The sequence below is a fragment of the Platalea leucorodia genome (assembly GCF_965183815.1).
Source record: "Platalea leucorodia genome assembly, chromosome: 2".
In the NCBI taxonomy this organism is placed as follows: Eukaryota; Metazoa; Chordata; class Aves; order Pelecaniformes; family Threskiornithidae; genus Platalea; species Platalea leucorodia.
This window is the reverse complement of record NC_138824.1, coordinates 101,549,623-101,566,043: the sequence shown is the minus strand read 5'-3', so window position 1 is coordinate 101,566,043 and position 16,421 is coordinate 101,549,623. Positions and strand designations below refer to the sequence as shown.

General features: G+C 57.6%; 1 protein-coding gene across 1 annotated transcript; it reads left to right on the top strand.

Moving 5' to 3' along the window:
* Positions 1-1,222: 1,222 nt before the first annotated feature.
* On the top strand, positions 1,223-2,104 carry OLIG2 (oligodendrocyte transcription factor 2; the record flags this gene model as incomplete). The annotated part of the gene is made up of 1 exon (XM_082337860.1): positions 1,223-2,104. One exon carries the CDS (start codon positions 1,223-1,225, stop codon positions 2,102-2,104), a length of 882 nt encoding a protein of 293 aa, XP_082193986.1.
* Positions 2,105-16,421: the final 14,317 nt, after the last annotated feature.

Sequence of the window (16,421 nt, the reverse complement as noted above, 5' to 3'; positions counted from 1 at the left end):
CCGGGAGCCGGGCGAGGCGCGGAGGGAGGCGGGAGGCATTTCCGAAAGTCACTTTTTTGTTAACGTCTTTTTTTGTGAATGTTTTCTTTCTTTCTTTCTTTCTTTCTTTCTTTCTTTCTTTCCTTCTCTCTCCTGTCCTGCTCCGGTCTTGCCGCGGGGTTGTTTGGGGGCAAGTTTTGGTGGCGGCTTCTCCCGGTCGCTGCGGGGTCGGAGCCGGCGGGTCCCGCTGGGGCCGGCGCTGCCCGGCACCGCCCGGCGGCCTCCGCCGGGAAATCCGCTGGTGGGGAACGGGGTGGCCGAAATCGCTTTATTTTCTCCCCCTCCGCCTCCCTTTGCAGCACTGAACGGGGAGACATCGGCCGGGCCGGCGGCAGGAGGGGGCACCCGCCGAGGGAAGCGCGCCGGCTGCCCGGTGCGTGTGGCGGGGCCGGGGCTGAGCGCTTCCCGGCGGGACGGGGCGGGACGGGGACGGGACGCGGGGAAACACCGACGTGCCGGCGGGAGCCGGGCAGCGCGGCCTCCCCGCGGGCGGCGGGGCGGCGGGGCCCGGGGCTGTTTGGTCCCGTCCCCGTCCCCGTCCCGTCCCGCCCCCCCAACAGCTGTTCCCGGCGCTGTCATTGTTGCATTTTATTATGGATTTGACAAAAGTCCCTCCCCCCCACCGCGCCCCCCCGCCGGGCTCCCCGCGCCGCTGCCGGCCGTCGCCCCCCCCGGCCGCCCGCCCGCCCCATCGAGCCGGGACCGGCCCCGGTGACATCAGCCGCCCCCCCCCGCCGCCGCCGCCGATTGGCGCAGCCCCCCTCCCGCCCGGTGACATCGTTCCTCCCCGGCGCGGCTATAAAGCCGCCGCCGCCGCCGCCGCAAGGTGCGCGCTGCTGCCGTGCTCGCCCGTCACGGCGCGCCGCTCCCCACGGCCGCCCCGCGCACGGTAAGTGCCCCCCCGCGCCCGCGCCCCCCGGCGCGGCGCCCCCCGAGCCCCCGGCCCGGCGGAGAGGGACGGGACCGGACGGGACGGGACGGGACGAGGGGAGGGGAGGGCGGGCGCTCCCCCGGGGGCGGCCCGGCGGAGCGGCGGCGGAGCGGGGCTCGCCGACCCGGCGGGCGGGCGGGCGGCGGCGGTCGCCCCGCCAAGTTTCGGCGGGCGCTGACCCGAGGCCGCCTGCGGGCTCTCTCCCCTCCCCGCAGGCAGCCCGGTGCGCGCCGCCGTCCCGCCCGCCGGGCCATGGACTCGGACGCCAGCCTGGTCTCCAGCCGCCCGTCCTCCCCGGAGCCCGATGACCTCTTCCTCACGGCCAGGAATAAAGGCAGCGGCGGGGGCTTCACGGGCGGCACCGTGTCCAGCTCCACGCAGAGCGACTCCCCGCCGGAGCTGAGCGCCGAGCTGCGCAGCGCCATGAGCGCTGCGGGGGTGGTGGTGGTGGACAAGCTGGGCTTCAAGTCCTCGTCGTCCTCCTCCTCGTCGTCCTCCTCCTCCTCCTCCAAGAAGGACAAGAAGCAGATGACGGAGCCGGAGCTGCAGCAGCTGCGGCTGAAGATCAACAGCCGGGAGCGCAAGCGGATGCACGACCTGAACATCGCCATGGACGGGCTGCGGGAGGTGATGCCCTACGCCCACGGCCCGTCGGTGCGCAAGCTCTCCAAGATCGCCACGCTCCTCCTGGCTCGCAACTACATCCTCATGCTCACCAACTCCCTGGAGGAGATGAAGCGCCTGGTCAGCGAGATCTACGGCGGGCACCACGCCGGCTTCCACCCCGCCGCCTGCCCCGGCGGCATGGGCGCCCACTCCGCCCCGCTGCCCGGCCACCCGGGCCACCCCGCCTCGCACCCCGTCCACCACCCCATCCTGCCCCCCGCCGCCGTCTCCAGCGCCTCCCTGCCCGGCTCCGGCCTCTCGGCCGTCAGCTCCATCCGACCCCCCCACGGGCTCCTCAAGTCGCCCTCGGCCGCCGCCGCCGCCGCCGCCCCGCTGGGCAGCGGCTTCCAGCACTGGGGGGGGATGCCCTGCCCCTGCAGCATGTGCCAGGTCTCGGCCCCGCCGCACCACCACGTCTCCGGCATGGGCACCGCCAGCCTCCCCAGATTAACCACCGACACCAAATGAGCCCCGCGGCGGGGCCGCCCCGCCGCTCCCCGCGGCCCCCCGCCACCCCCAGGACCTACAAACGCGGCCCCCCGGCGGCAGCGGGGCCGCGTCCCCCCCGCTACCGGCGCCGTCGGAGGGGCGGCGAGGGGGGACGGAGCCCGGCCCGGGGTCTGCCCTGCTCCCCACACGGCGGGGAGAAGCGCCCCGGGGCGAGCAAACGCCCGCGCATCTTCTTTCTTTTCGATTTCACCTTGCTGTCGGTCCCTTCGCTAGGAGGGGAGGACGCTCCTAGGCTCGTCGCAAACGGAGGAACCAACACTGCGGAGGGGTTTTTGCTCGTTTGTTCGTTCGTTCGTTCGTTTGTGTTTCCCCCCCCCCCGCCCCCCCCTCCCGGTTTCGTTTCTACACGTAGAGCCTTTGGAGCCCTTGCCGGGCCACATCCCGCCCGGGGAAGCCCATCCCCGGGGCGCCCGGCCGCCGCGCCGGGGACTCCCGGCCCTGGCGGGGAGCAGCGGGGCGCCGGGTGGAAGTGTGGCCGGGAGCGTCCGTTCCTTCCCCCGCTCCCCCGCCCGCCGTTGGCTCCGTTTTCCTTTCTGGTTCGGGATTTGTAAATATACCGTTCAACGATAACGACGCAAGTCCGCTCTGCCTGAGCTTTCCGTCCGTGCACTTGTACTGTGTAAGCCTCATGAGTGAATAAGGGGTCGGTTTGCCTTGATTTCGTTGGTTTGGGTTCTTGGGGTTTGTTGGTTGTTTGTTTTTTTTTTTTTTTTAAGCTATAACACAGTTTGGTTGTTGTTTGGTTTTTTTTGTTTGTTTTTTTTTTTCGTTCCTGCCACCTTTAACAAAGTTTGAACTCTTTAATGCTCTTTCTGTGTAGGAACTTTCACACTGTCCGTGTTGCAATACTGAGAACTTGGGCTTGTTTCTGAAATAACAACTTTTCTTATCGCTGCCCCTTGCAGAGATTTTATCATCTGTTTATTTTTGTAAAAAAAAAAAAAAAGAAAAACAAGAAAAAAGTTGCTAAATAATATTTATTACTTGTTTGGTTGCAAAAAAAAAAAAAAAAGTGATCCACTGTTGAGATTTTAAATAAAAAAGAAAAAACATTTTAAATAAATGGCCTTTTCCTCTTCCTTGCTGTTCCGAGGCGAGCGGGGAGGCGGAGGCAGGTGCCGGTAGCGGCGGGCCACCGGCCGCAGAGCGGGGAAGGGAGGGGACATTTTAGGCGCATCCTTGCCTTTTCCCGAAGTTTTTTGTTAGTTTGCTTTGCCGGCTCATCGGAACCGTTTGGGTTTGTTTTTGTTTTTTTTTTCTTTTTCCTCATTTGTTCTTCGCAGAGTAAGGACGGCAAGGAAAGAAATGACTCTTACTGGGTTCGTAATGTGAAAATTTTTGTCTACCGAATCCAGCGCTTGGCAAGAACTAAATATTAATCCGGGGAAAGGAAACACTAAACTTTGCGGTGGGGTGTTTGCTCATTGTAATCGCTTCTGCGCCCTTGACCTTCAACCAAAAACCAACCAAACGAAAATCCACGGAAAGGAAAATTATTTGGGGACAGTCTTTCTTTTTTTTTTTTCCCCTTCTCCCGCCCGTGTGTATTTTAGCAGCTCTGTACTCAGGTATTTGGGCAGGAGACGTTTCGCCCTCCCGCAGACCCCGAGGCAAGGGCTGTCTTCACGCACGCAGGGTGCGGGCGCGGAGCAGCCTGTGGCTTCCCCTTTTCCCGTAAGGAGAAGGGGAACAACCCAAGCGAATCCCGTTTTTTGAGGAAAAGGAGGCCGGCAGCCCCCGGGGGGGCCGGGCCGGGCAGCGGGGCTCCCCGGCCGCGCTTCCCCCCGTCCCGCCCCGGGGGGGCCGCTCCCGCCGGCACCGCGCTGCGGGCTGCGGTGCGCAGGGAGACCGCGAAACCCTCGTCCTTGCCCAAACAAATCCTTACACAACTCTCTCTCTAGACCGATAAACAGCTAGGTAGCTGTGTAAAATAACTAGCTAGCTACACACGCGTAAAGACAAAATAGCATCTGTATATTATAACAGACCGTTGAGGAGTTTGGGGCGCACAGACACCCGCGGGGGAACGAGAGCCAGTCCGGACCCGGGGGACCGGTTTTTTTGCTGTGTAAAGCGAAGCGGCTCCCGGCGGCCGGGGCGGGCTGGGGTCCCCGCGGGCTGTGAGCCGGTCCCGGCCCGACAGCCCCTCCGGGCTCCTGCCTTCCCGGCTTTGCTCCTGCCGGCTGCGGCTCGCCCCACGCCCACCCTCTCAGGGAAGGGAAACGGGGCTCGGAAAGGAGTGTCCCCCACCCCAACATCCCCCCCCAGTGATGATGAGAAATAACCCCCCCACCCCTTCTCCAGAGACACCCAGCCCAACCTCCCTCAGCCCCCGGAGAGAAGCTCCCCTTCCCAGCACCCTCAGTACCGATTTTGGCAAACAAGCCCCATGTAACGCCTGGCGGGATGAAGCCCCGGGGACCAAGGCCGAGGAGGGGGACAGGCCACAGGCGGGGCGGGCATCCCGACGATTGCCCCAGCGCCTCCTCTAGCAGGACAGCTGGCCCTGGCCCCGGCCCCGGTAGCCAGGAGGGCGCCGGCGCTGCCTCTCGCTTTAAGGCCGCCTTAGGGTGCTACCTCTGTGGCGGTCTGCGGCTTTGAAGGCGATCCTTGCGGTACAAGACCCTCCGCTTCTGCCTTCTCCGGCGGAGAGGGGAGGCAGAAAGTCGTACAAAATAAAGGGCTGCCAGCCAGGTGTCTGCTAGCGGCTTGGGACGCTCCCCTCGACGGCCGCCCTTCTGCCAGGCTCCGCTGCAAGCCAAAGGCCGGGCTGGGCCGGAGAAGGGGCAGAGACCACCTCAGTCCCCCCCGGAGCGCGGAGGCAAGGGCCGCTCCTCCCGGGGCTGCTGAGCCCCGCCGCGCCGGGGCTGGGCTGGGGAGCTCCCGTCAGGCCAGCCCCGCTCCGGATGCTCCGGTTTTGCTCCGGGAGCCCCGCTACCGGCGCCCCGCACCTCCCGCCCCAGCCCTGCCGTCCTCGTCCTGTCCTCCCCCCCATCTGCAGGGAGGCTGCAATAAGCAGAGCAGCTTTCCCAATTAGCAGGGCTCCGGCGAGGGGGTGCTGCTGCGGAAGAAGGGCAGGAGCAGGTGAGAATTAGAGGGAGCATCATTAGGAGCTGTTCTTTGTCTCTATTAAAGGCAATAATTAGCACCCTGACAGATGCAAAAGTCGGCAGTGGCCAGAAGCCGGTAAATCCTGCTCGTCTGCCTCCCCGACCGCGCTCTCCCTCCCCGAGGGCCCTTCCCCGTCGCTAACAGGTGGCCCCGGGAGCCCCGACGGGCGGCACCGCCCCGACGGGCAGGGGTGCGCGGGGATCCGGCCCCTCCGCCGGGGCATTTCGGCCCCGCCGGGCCCCGCGGCGGCACAAGCAGCCAGGGCAGCTGCCCCCCTCCGGACCCCCCCGCCCGCCCGCTGCCAGCCGGCTTGGGGCTGCGCATCCCCGCCTCCACCCCGGGGCTGGTGCCAGCCCCTCGGCCGGGCCGGGCCGGGCCGAGCCGGGCCGGGCCGCCAGCTGTGTTCCCCCGGCCCCCCCTCCTCCTGGGCTACCTGCAAATGAAATTAGCCGCCCTGCCGGGCCCCCGGCACCCTCCCGCCTGCCTTCTTCCCCATATGCTCCCCTGCACGAACCAGTGCCCCGCAGGGCTCCCCTGATTGCATTGCCCGCAGCCGAAGCCGCGGCTCCGGCCAGATAGGGTTACGGGGAGGGGGGGGAGCCCATATGCTCAGCGCACACCGGCGGGGCTGCCGGGGGTCACCTGCGGCTCCAGGAGGGCCGGGGACCCGCATTGCTCCCGCTGGCAGCCCCCAGCCCCTCCTGCAGCCCCCCCCTCAGCTGGAGTGGGCACCCTAATTCTCAGCTCCCCACCCCGCTGACCCGCTGTTCCTCCGAATTTAACCTTGTTTTCCACGCAAGCCAGGTAGACCTCTCCCTTCACGCCCCTCCTGCTTTTTTAGGCTGTCTCAGGTCTATTGCGACTTGTCCCGACAGGAGGAGAGAGCCCCCACCCACATAACCCAGCCCAGGTGGCTCCCTCCGCTGGACCCACTCACACCCTCACCCCTTCCCTTTTCTCTTCCCCAACCTCCTCCCCACTTTCCCCTTCTCTTTCCCTTCTTCCCCACTTTCCCTTTCTCCCTTCCCTTTCCCCTCCTCACCGACCCTCCCAGGCACAGCACAGAAAGCGGAGACCAGGGCAGCCGGAGGTTGGCAGCACGTTTTAGGCAGAAACGGCAGCGCTTCAGGGAAGCCCAGGGGAAGGGAAAGGTTGCCCATGTCAGGGCACCCAGGCAGTTCCTCCACATTTACCCAGCCGATGTCCTTGTCTCATTTCAACAGGGGATTTCTTCAGCTTCTGCCTGTCAAACTTTGAGCCAAGTAGCCCAAAATCTGCTGCGAAAGCCTGACCGAGGCGTGCTGCTCCCTCCAGGCCGACGGCTCCTGCAAGGCACGTGTGCCTTTTCCGCAGGGAGGTACCAAGGTACCAGCTCTGCTCGCTGCCCATTTAGCCCTGTGGGACGGGATCTGTCAGAGCCCCCTGCGTGGGGCTGCAGGCTCCCTTCTTTTTCATTTGAATGAATGTTTGGAGTGAATATCCAAATCCCCCTCAACAAGTTTCCAAACATCAGTCTTTCACAGAAAGATGTGGTTCTTTTTTATCTACAAACTGCTCCCCAGTAATACAGACTAGGGCCTGCCTGGAGCAGGAGCCGCTGGCAGGGTGAGGCATACAAGCACAGGTTACACACATCTAGTTACATGTATAAGTTGGAGATAGAAAATCCTAATTTTTTTCCCTCGAAAGCCTCATCATACTGATATTCTGGGGCCAAACTCCCCCTGGACATCACTGCAATCTCCCCACGCCAGAGTCAGGGTGCTGGATGTGACACGTGGTACCTGGGGTATCGCTCCAGAGACAAGAGCTAGGGCTGTGGCACAGCCCTGGGATGCTGCTTCCCTTGTTGGAAAACAGGGCTTGTTTTTACATTTCCATAGGTGAAAGACTGGTGTCCCATGTACCCTGACAGCCTGCAAACTGTCTGAGCCATCCCCCAGAGGACGGCCCACAGGACACCGGTGTGACAGGAGCCACACAGCCTCTGATGATGCCACCGGGCCAGCAGCTCTCACTTGGCGTTGCAAGATGGTGCTGGCAGCATAGCTCCCGTTTCCCTCTGTCGGCGTGGTGTTTCCACCTCCGTGTGGGATCGGGACCTGTGGGCCCGTGACTCAATGTTACCCAGACTATTTCTGAATGCTCAGGCATTTTTGAATGTGCAGCTGAAGGCCAGATTTTCAGAAGAGTTACCAGCATCTCTGCAAATGCTCAGCACCCACAACCCAGCCCTGTGCTTCTGGAAACCTGGCTGCCCATGTAGGGGTTCAGATGGGAGGGGAAGTTTGCAAAAAGCGCGCGCGCACACACACGCACGCACGCACATGCGAGCGAGCGCGCGAACACACGCACACACACACAGAGCCTGAATAGCCCCGGGGGTGCTCAAACCTCTCAGGAGTTACAAACAGCCCAGGGTCGAGATCCTCCAAAAGCACGTCGCTTACCCCAAGCCTTTTACCCTAAAAGATGGATGTAAATGCAAAAGAGTGTTTCCCTTTTTCATTCATCCCCATTCTTGGGATTAGCTTTAGAAGTTTTGTTCTGCCATTTATCTTCACTTGTTGGAGATGTCTTGACAAACTCCTGAGAATTAATTTCCCATCAGCTTTTTGCCTCCTCTTCTTGAACTGGCAGGTCAGATCTCACCATATGCATTAGAAGAGGTTATCTGGATGGGCCACCCTGCTCCATTGTCCCTTCTTATGCCTGTCCCTGTCCCAGCAGGAAACCAGTGTCATGCACATGGAGAGTGCGCTGAGGGAATCGGACTCCTCTTCCGAGCAGCCCTCCACTCCCTGCCTGTCATCAATCATTGCATCCCGCTGCCAAAACCAATACAATTGGATCAGGCCCAATACACGGGGTGTTTCCTGCGAGTCAGAAGTGTGCCTTTTAGTTTAATATATTCCCAATGTTGATCCTATTAGCAGGAAAAATCAATCAATCACTGTCAGCAAACATCACCAGCCTACAGATTGATCACAGTGTCAGGATTGTTGGAGGATTCTGCAGATGCAGAAGGCATTTGTTAAATGCTATTTTCAGAAAGACATATACATATATGTATAAGATGCACATTTACACACCTCTTTGTCTGCTTAAAAAAAGAAAAAAACACACAGTTCCTTTTTTTGTGTTTTTGTTTTCGTTTTTTTTTTACAAAAGCAGTCACAGTGCTAGTCACTTTTATAAGAAAAATCCTTTCGAGTAGGAAATTAGCAGAGTTTCGGGAGGGGGGGGAGCTTGTTTTGTTCCTTCTGAGGGACTCAAGCAGGGTTTGGCTTGCTGTGCCTTCAGGGAACAGAGTCTGGAGACGTATGTACCGCAGGGGTAGGAAAGCTACACTCTTTCCAAAGAGTGAAGCTGAGGCAGCAAAAGCCGTCAGCCTGCGCTGCGGGAGAGATAACCCACCAAGGTGCAAATTCAGCCATCCCCCACCCATGCTCAGACTTCATTTGGGGCTGTGCTGAATAGCCCACCAAGTTTCTCTCTCCGCACCCTCCGCTCCTTTCCCCCAGCAGAAATAATTCGACTCTTTTATGCTGCTCGAGCGACATAGAAAGATTTCCTCCGTGACAGGCAGCGCAGGGAGCTGAGCGCACCGGGACTGCAGGAACCCGTTCCCCATCCCAAACCCATTCCCATCCCAAACCCAGGAAAGCCTGGCAATCCAAGAGCCAGACAGAAGCCAGGGTTTTCCTTTGCCAGCTCCAGCTTCTCAGCGACAGTGGAAAGCAGGCGAGCTCCCGGCTCCCTGCGAGCGGCAGGGTGCACCCAGCACAAAAGGCACACAAAGAGGGGGGTGAGGGAGCCTTCCCCGGGGGTAGCGTCCCAGAAGGGATGGGGGAAATCTTTTTCCTAGTCAGAACGCCAGCCATGGTGGGCAAAAAACATAGTGGCGGGCGGGTGTGGGGAAGAAATGAGCTGTGGTGAGGGAAAAAAAAAAAAATTGAAGGGCTCTTGAAAGATGAGATGTCAGAGGGGACGCTGCGTATCTGTGGCCCCTTCCCCTGTGCTCAGCTGGATACGTTTTTGGGACTGGTTTTCCCACGGGGGCTATGTCTCTGCCAGGCATGGGGCAGAGGTGCTGTGAGAAGGGATTTAACCCCTCGGGACTCTCCCTGTCTGCTCCTCACTTTCCAGGATGGCCAGTTCAAGCCACCTGAAGTCAAACTTGCGTGAGCCTTAAGCAGGCATCCTCTGAAAGCCAGCCCCTGTTTAAGTGCCTGAAAATGGCTCAGGGAATCACCTGTCTCCTATAAAATATTCCGGGTACACTACAGAGCAATGTGCTCCACGTTAAGCAGGTCTGTGCCCCGGAGGGACAGCCCTGTGTGACCTGGGGACCATACAGCGGGCTGCTCCAACCCGCGGCTCGGCAGCACAGCCTGGCAGCACCAGGCCCCCGGCTTGCTCATCTTTTTCAGGGAAGGTTTAACCAGAGCTGCGTTCAAGAAGGGAAGAAGCCTCCCAGGGACTGGCTCTTTTTTCCTGGCTCTTGGTTATGCTGAAGGCAGAGATGGAAGTGATGGGCTTTCCCCAAGCATGTCTGTCACACGTCACCGGCGTGCCAGGAATGGCTTAGTGCCGCCTAACCAAGGCCTGGGGGAGGTCTGCGGGAATCGCTCCAAATTGCACAGCCCTCCCCACCTGCAGACTTTGCCCACGCAAGTGTTGCGCAATTTAATTATTCCCACGTAGAAAAAGTGCCAAAATGCCTTAATGAGAATGGAGCTCTCTGGCGGGAAGAGGAACGGGCTGCAATGCCCCAGGCAGCTTTTACACTGCTTGAAGTGGTTTATAGCAATAGCAGGGGAAGGAAGGAAGCATCACCCATCTGGGATGCTCACGGGAGAAGCTGTACCCAGACCAGGACTTACCCCTGGGTGCTACTCGAGCACCATCCTGTCATACAGACCTTGGCATCCAGCATCCCCAACCCAGAAGTGAGAGAGAGCCCCTGAAGCCATCCAGCTTCAGGGTGACTGTCTCTTGCTTGCAAACATGCAAAAAGCTAGTGAAGAAGAGCAGAGGTGGGAGAAAGGGAGACACAAATCCACGGCATACGCATCCTGCAGAAGGGAGAAGCCCCTCCTGAGGTGGGGCTCTGAAGAGCGGGATTTGCTTGAGACAACACAATAAACACACGATTAACATTTCATTTCTTCTTTCAGGTCTATTGGGGAAAAATAGTCAGTAGCTTCATTAACAAACCTGTCCCTAATCCTAACCATACAAATCCATCCTTCTGAAAAAACAAAAATGATATTAGCAGAAATCCACCCGGTCTTATCAAGTCTGTTAGTAAATGAACTTTTAATGTATTGAAAACATATTCATTATAATGTATAAAGAGGCAATTTTCATTTTGTTTGTGTTCTTAAGAGTGTGACAGCGTCTTGTTTGCAACTGCCCCTGGGTATAAGCTATCATTGTGTAACTTAATTAGATATTCTACATGCTAGTGTGAGGGACATATGTCTATTCACTGTAACAAACATCAAGAGTCTGCCACATGCTTTCATGTTTCTGCTACGTTGAAATAAAGGCAGAGCAAGTGCAAGCTCTCCCAAGGACCTGTGGCCCCAAACAGCTTGAACACAACCCGCCAGCATTCACCGATTGGTTACAGTTTATTAACAGCCCATAAACTTCTCATCTGCTCCTGGGCACTCGTTAGGGTTGTCACCTGCAACTGCCAACAGCAGCACCATCGCTTTGCAGACGTGAAACGGGGCTTCGCAGACGCTGCCTTCCCTCGCTTTCTCCTTCCCGGCTCCAGCGACACTTATTTTATATGGGGCGTGAGGTTGGTGGAAGGTGGCCCAAAATTAGAAAGAAACAGCTCGCTGGTGGAAGCTCGGGCGAGCAGTAGCTGCAGAGCGGCTGCTGCGCTGCCTCGTCCTTTCAGCTCACGAACCTGCAGTGAGACACCGATGTGCTCAGGTTTCCACATCCCAGCCCGAGGATGTGGAAACCTGAGCCTGCCACGTGTGCTCGGCCCCTGCCTCTTGCCTACATTGTCCCTCATCAGAAAAGCCAAAGCATGATTTTGGCAAAATTAAGGGACTGAGGATGAGAATGTCTGACAGTGAGCCGGACTGGATCTCTGACCGGAGGCAGTGATGGAGGTTTAAAGACAGGTTATAAGGACAGAGCATGGAGATAATGGTATTTCCCCCTGTACTGTCTGAGCACCTGGACATTGCAGATACCATTAAATACTTCAGGAAAAATAGTTTTTGCCTTCATTGTGTAGTCCACATAGACAGGGCCACCGCCCCAAAGCACCCAGGTGGCACATCCAATTTGGCTACAAGCCTGCAAAAATCCAGCCCTACGTTCCCCTTCAAGCATCTCAGCAGCTTAATCTTCTGTGGCACCGTATGTTGGGTGCTTCATCTGAAGGCAGATCGTGCCAAGCCTTTCCGACCATACCTTCACAGCAGACCAGAACAAGACCTTACCAACTGCGAGGTGGGTAGGGAGGGATATCAGCCCCCTGCATCGCGCCAGGTAACCGAGCACAGGTGCCTGGCTGGGGAAATTGGGTGGGATAATTGGTGGGAATTAATGACCTGCTCACCTGCAGCAGAGACTCACCCTCCAGATACAGCAGCTTAGAGCAGGTAGAAACAAATCCAAGGTGTGTATTTTTCTCGGCGATTTCTCAGTGCTGTTGCAGTGCAGCCTATTAGCCCAGTGTCTGGCTGCCCTTTGCTCGCACGGAGGGAGAGGGTCCCCCACGGCAGCCGGGCGTCTCTGCCCACCCCATGGTCACAGCCAAGCCATGCAAGAGCTGCCGTGGGCCAGCTAAGGGAGAGTTTCCAGCCTGGGTGCCGGCAGCAGCTTGCATTTTTGTCATCCCCGTAGTGCTGGGCACTGAAAGAGGGAGAAAACCCTGCTAGCAGTGACTGTCTTGGAAATACCACGCTTGACAAACACTTTCCAAGGTGGATGTTGTTCAACCGAGTTCGTGGCAGGACTTCTGGTTTTATTATTAAAAGAATTCTTCTGTATTATTTTAAAGAGCAGAAAAGCTACAGTGCTTTGAATGCCTTTTGTGAAGCACAGATCTACACACACACACACACACACACACACACACACGATCTTTCCAAAGCAGGGGGTGCAGCAACCCAAAGACCAGAGGAGCTCTGTAAGGCCCCGGGTGTGGACTCATATTTCACAGAAACCATGGACACTTCTGCACTGGGACAAGCACCACTCCGGCGCCTGGAGGGCAGGTGGGTTTTGTCACTGGGGCTTCACTTCTGGTGTCCCCCCTTTTGCCTCTGGTCAGTGGTGCGGCCAGAAGGACGAGGGCAAGGAATTACCTAGAGTCCTCAGCCCAGCCAAAAGCTTTTCTCATCTTCCTCCAGCACGAATTTTTCAGCAGTGGCTTTGAAGCTGGGGTGCTGCTCCAGGCTGTGGCAAAGGCAGGGTCCAGCCAATGTCCCGGCTTCAAGGTTACTGCTGAAAATTAGCCCTTATTCTCCTCTGCTCTCTGGGCACGGTCGTGGGCCATGTGAGGTGAAGAAGACGCTGTGGATCAGGTAGCTCTGGGAAGCTGAGCACGCAAGGAGCCAAGTGAAGGCTTCGATGCTGATAATTTTAATGCCATTTTAGTACTTTTAAATTAGGAGTAGCTGAAGAGACTAGATTAGAAACAGCACAAGCAAATAGCTGCTCTCGGGTGCCGCGTGCGTCAGTGTGCAAAGGCAGCGGAGGAAAAGTTAGAGGCTTTTTATTTGTATTTTTTGTTCCCTGCTCACATGCGCACACACGCACATCCAGAATGCCTAATACTCCAGACACCTCTATCGAGAGGCCAAAACATGCTTCTTCCAGGTTTGCTCTTTAAGGAAACAAAACTGTTCTGTTTATCCCCACAAAGGCTCGTGCAAAGAGGGCCAGACTGCGAGCTAATCCTCACCGCCTCCCGGCCCGGGACCGTCCGGCCCGCCCTTGGCTGAACATCCCCCCCAGAGCAACAGGGAGGGAATTCATCTTTATGGGAACAGTCTCAGCCTGACATGAGCAGGGCTGCTAATTACGGGCCCCGCGCTGCTCTGTATGCAGGAGGAGGTTTCGGCGGTGCGCCCTGCCATGCTGTCCCGGCTATTGTTCGCCGTGCACGTCAACCATCTGGAAAAAGCGAGCTGCGAGAGCACCCCGCTCGCTTCAGCAAGCTCCCGCGCACTTCCTGCGAGAGGGGATCCGCCGGCAGCCAAGGAGGAGGCCGCGGCCACGCTGCCGCTCCCGCACGCGAGGACGAGGACGGCTCTTTCACACCGTGCCACCAAGGAGCCTCTCCGGCAGCCGTGTCTGCCCCGGGCGACTCTCGCCCTGGCATTAGCATACAACATCTGTCACGGCTGAGCCCCGGCGCCGTACGGTGGAGGGCTCGGTGTTGTCCCGCGATGCCGTCGGCACACACGCGTGGCTCTCTGCAGCTCTCACGCTGCCGTGCAGGCACAGCCAGCGCACGGGGAGAGCCCGAAGCGGGTGCTGTGCTTCCCGCCGATGCCATCGCATGGTCTGTGCTGTGCCGGGGATGCACATGTCTCCTCTCCCTGCACCTATATGCATTGGCTACGCACCCCACCCAAGGCATAAAATGACTTTAAAAATTCAGAGTAATTTTTATCTCATTTTTTGAGATGATTATTTGAAGATATTTGTGAGTGAGATCTGTTTCGCATAGCTTTACTTGCAAAGAAATGTCAGGCTTGCTGGTTGTACTGATGCCTCCGCTTGCTTTCTTCAAAGGCTTTTTTGGCAGTGTGTGTTTGGTGAAGGCAGGTTTGTCCAGGCCAGGACGGACAACCGACTTTTCCATCACACCAGCATCTCTCGTATACAAATGTACCCTGGCTTCGTTGTGAGGCCACTGCATCTCTGCGAGCATAAACAAGTCGGCTAATGGAAAGAGAGGGAGGGAAATTATAAAAAAGAAACTACTACAGTGTCATTTGCAGCAACATGAGGCTGGTTGTTCCCACTATTTGGTGTGTTTACTTTTCCTGTTCTACCAAATCTTCCTCGCCAAACAGGCACAGGAATCATTTTATTGACTGGTTTACGAGGCAAAGGCTGTGGTGCCTGCGTTGCTTCTCCCTGTTATTTCTCCAGAGGAATTCTCAACGGGGCTTCACTTCCCCACACCACCAAATGACCACGTATGAGACAGATGTATAAGGGAATTTGGGCGTCATTCCACTCAGCATGCAAAACCTAAGCAACTTAGACAGCTAAATCCTATTTAACAAAGTGCCTCGAGGACCTAAGGTTCTTCATTATGCTGACTTGCAGGCACTGCCTCTACCGGGAAGCTCACACAAAATCCGTCAGAGCTGCAACGTGCAGCACCGTAGTTATCGCACACCCATCTGCCACGTGAATTCCTTACGCCGCACCGACTTCCCGTTGTAGACAAGCCTTTAGGTCCCACACGCCTGTCTTGCCCTCCGCTGTGCTGCCTAAGCCACTTCCACCCCTGCGATGCCTGTGCAGTGCTGCAGATCTGGGCCCAAAGCCGCCTGTCCAAGCATCGCCCTCTGGCATGTGTTCCCCTCTGCGAATCCGGAAAGAAAAAACGCAGTCAAGACCTAACGCTGAAAAGATTGTTTTGCCTGAAGTAACAGGAATCCCAGCATGGCCAGCAGTGCAGGACAGGTTAGGACCCCAAGCCATGCAGCACAGAAAGTGGGGTTTCAGCTCCCCCCTTCCCCAGGCATTCAGTCCACACCAGGCTGGAGCTGGGGTGGTGGTGGTCAGTCCTTGTGCTCACCGGCAGTGAAGGTCCGGCTCATGGCTTCTCCCAAGTTTAAGCAAAACTGAACTTTGCTGAGGCAAGAAAAAGGCACAGCTCTGTCCGAGGAGGAGAGCAGGAGTGGGGAGTGGGGCTGGGAGCTGGAGCAGCAGTGGGAAGATGGGATGCAGCGAGAGGACTGACAGTATTGTCCCACAGAGCCAGAGGGTGGTTAAATCGTATTTTTCAAACTTGCTGCCAAAAACAGACAAACAAAAAAGATGTTTTTATCCTAATTTAGGAGTAGCCAGGCACTTACTCCTTACCATGTGCAACTTGTGTTTCAGTTTAGCAGGTTCTTCTGTGCTTTGCTGAATCCATAGGGCAGGCTGGGATTTTCAAAGGTGCCTAAGGGAGCCAAACAGCCAGTCTCCGTTTAATTGCAGTGGGATCTGAGTGTCTAATTCTCTTCAGGTTACACCAAAAATCCTGTCTCTAGTACCTATGCATGCACTGGCCTTGTGCATCAGCTATCAGGCTACACAAAGGTGAAAAGTCGACCTCTTAGATGTGCATCCTCTGGTCTCAGGACTGGATCCCAGCCCCCCCCCCATTCCCTTTTGGCATCTGGGATCGCCCCGTTTCCTTTCTCTGTGGACAGGAGGGTTTTGCTTCCTACGTACAGCAAGCAGACATGGAAACGGCCCGTGCTGCAAGCAAGTTGTGCCAGCAGAAAGCAGACCAGGTGAAGGGGGGAACAGTACCCCTCTGTGCTCTCCATAAAGGGGGAGAGCGGCTTTGTCTCCTGGTGCCTCCTGTTTTCGCAGGTGCTCTAGGAACTTGGCTGCAGGACGCCGGCCCGCCACATCTATTACCTTTTGGATGCCTATAATTAATCATTCATCCCTTTCTGGGCAGGGAGAATGGGAGTTTCGCCCGGCACGGCCCCGGCCCTGGCTGCCTCCCCGCCAGCCCATTCGGCCGGTTTGTTCCCTTTCAGCCCCGCTCTTCCTGCCGCTTTCTGCCCCCTCAATGGGGAAGGAGCGAAACCGGATGGCTGGCTTCAGCGCGGGGAAATGACTTCAGAGCCACCTTTGTTTCTCCCCTCGTTTCTTTGCCCGCACTTGGCCGTGTGTCGCTATGAAAGGGCTCGTTTGAAGCCGTCTGGGACATCCAATAAGCGGCGCGGCTTCGGCCAGAAACGCTCGCATCTTTTTGGGCCGAGGGAGAGGCTGAGCCAAGCTGCCAACTTTCTGCAGCACAACTGACCATGACATCGGGCATTGTGTTTGAAATTAGCCACAGGCTTCCAAGCAAATTGTCCTTTTGGATTGTATCGGTGTAAGCCCTCTATAGCGTTTGGCTTTGGCTGCTGACTCCAGAAAGCCTCCAAGAATACTTCTT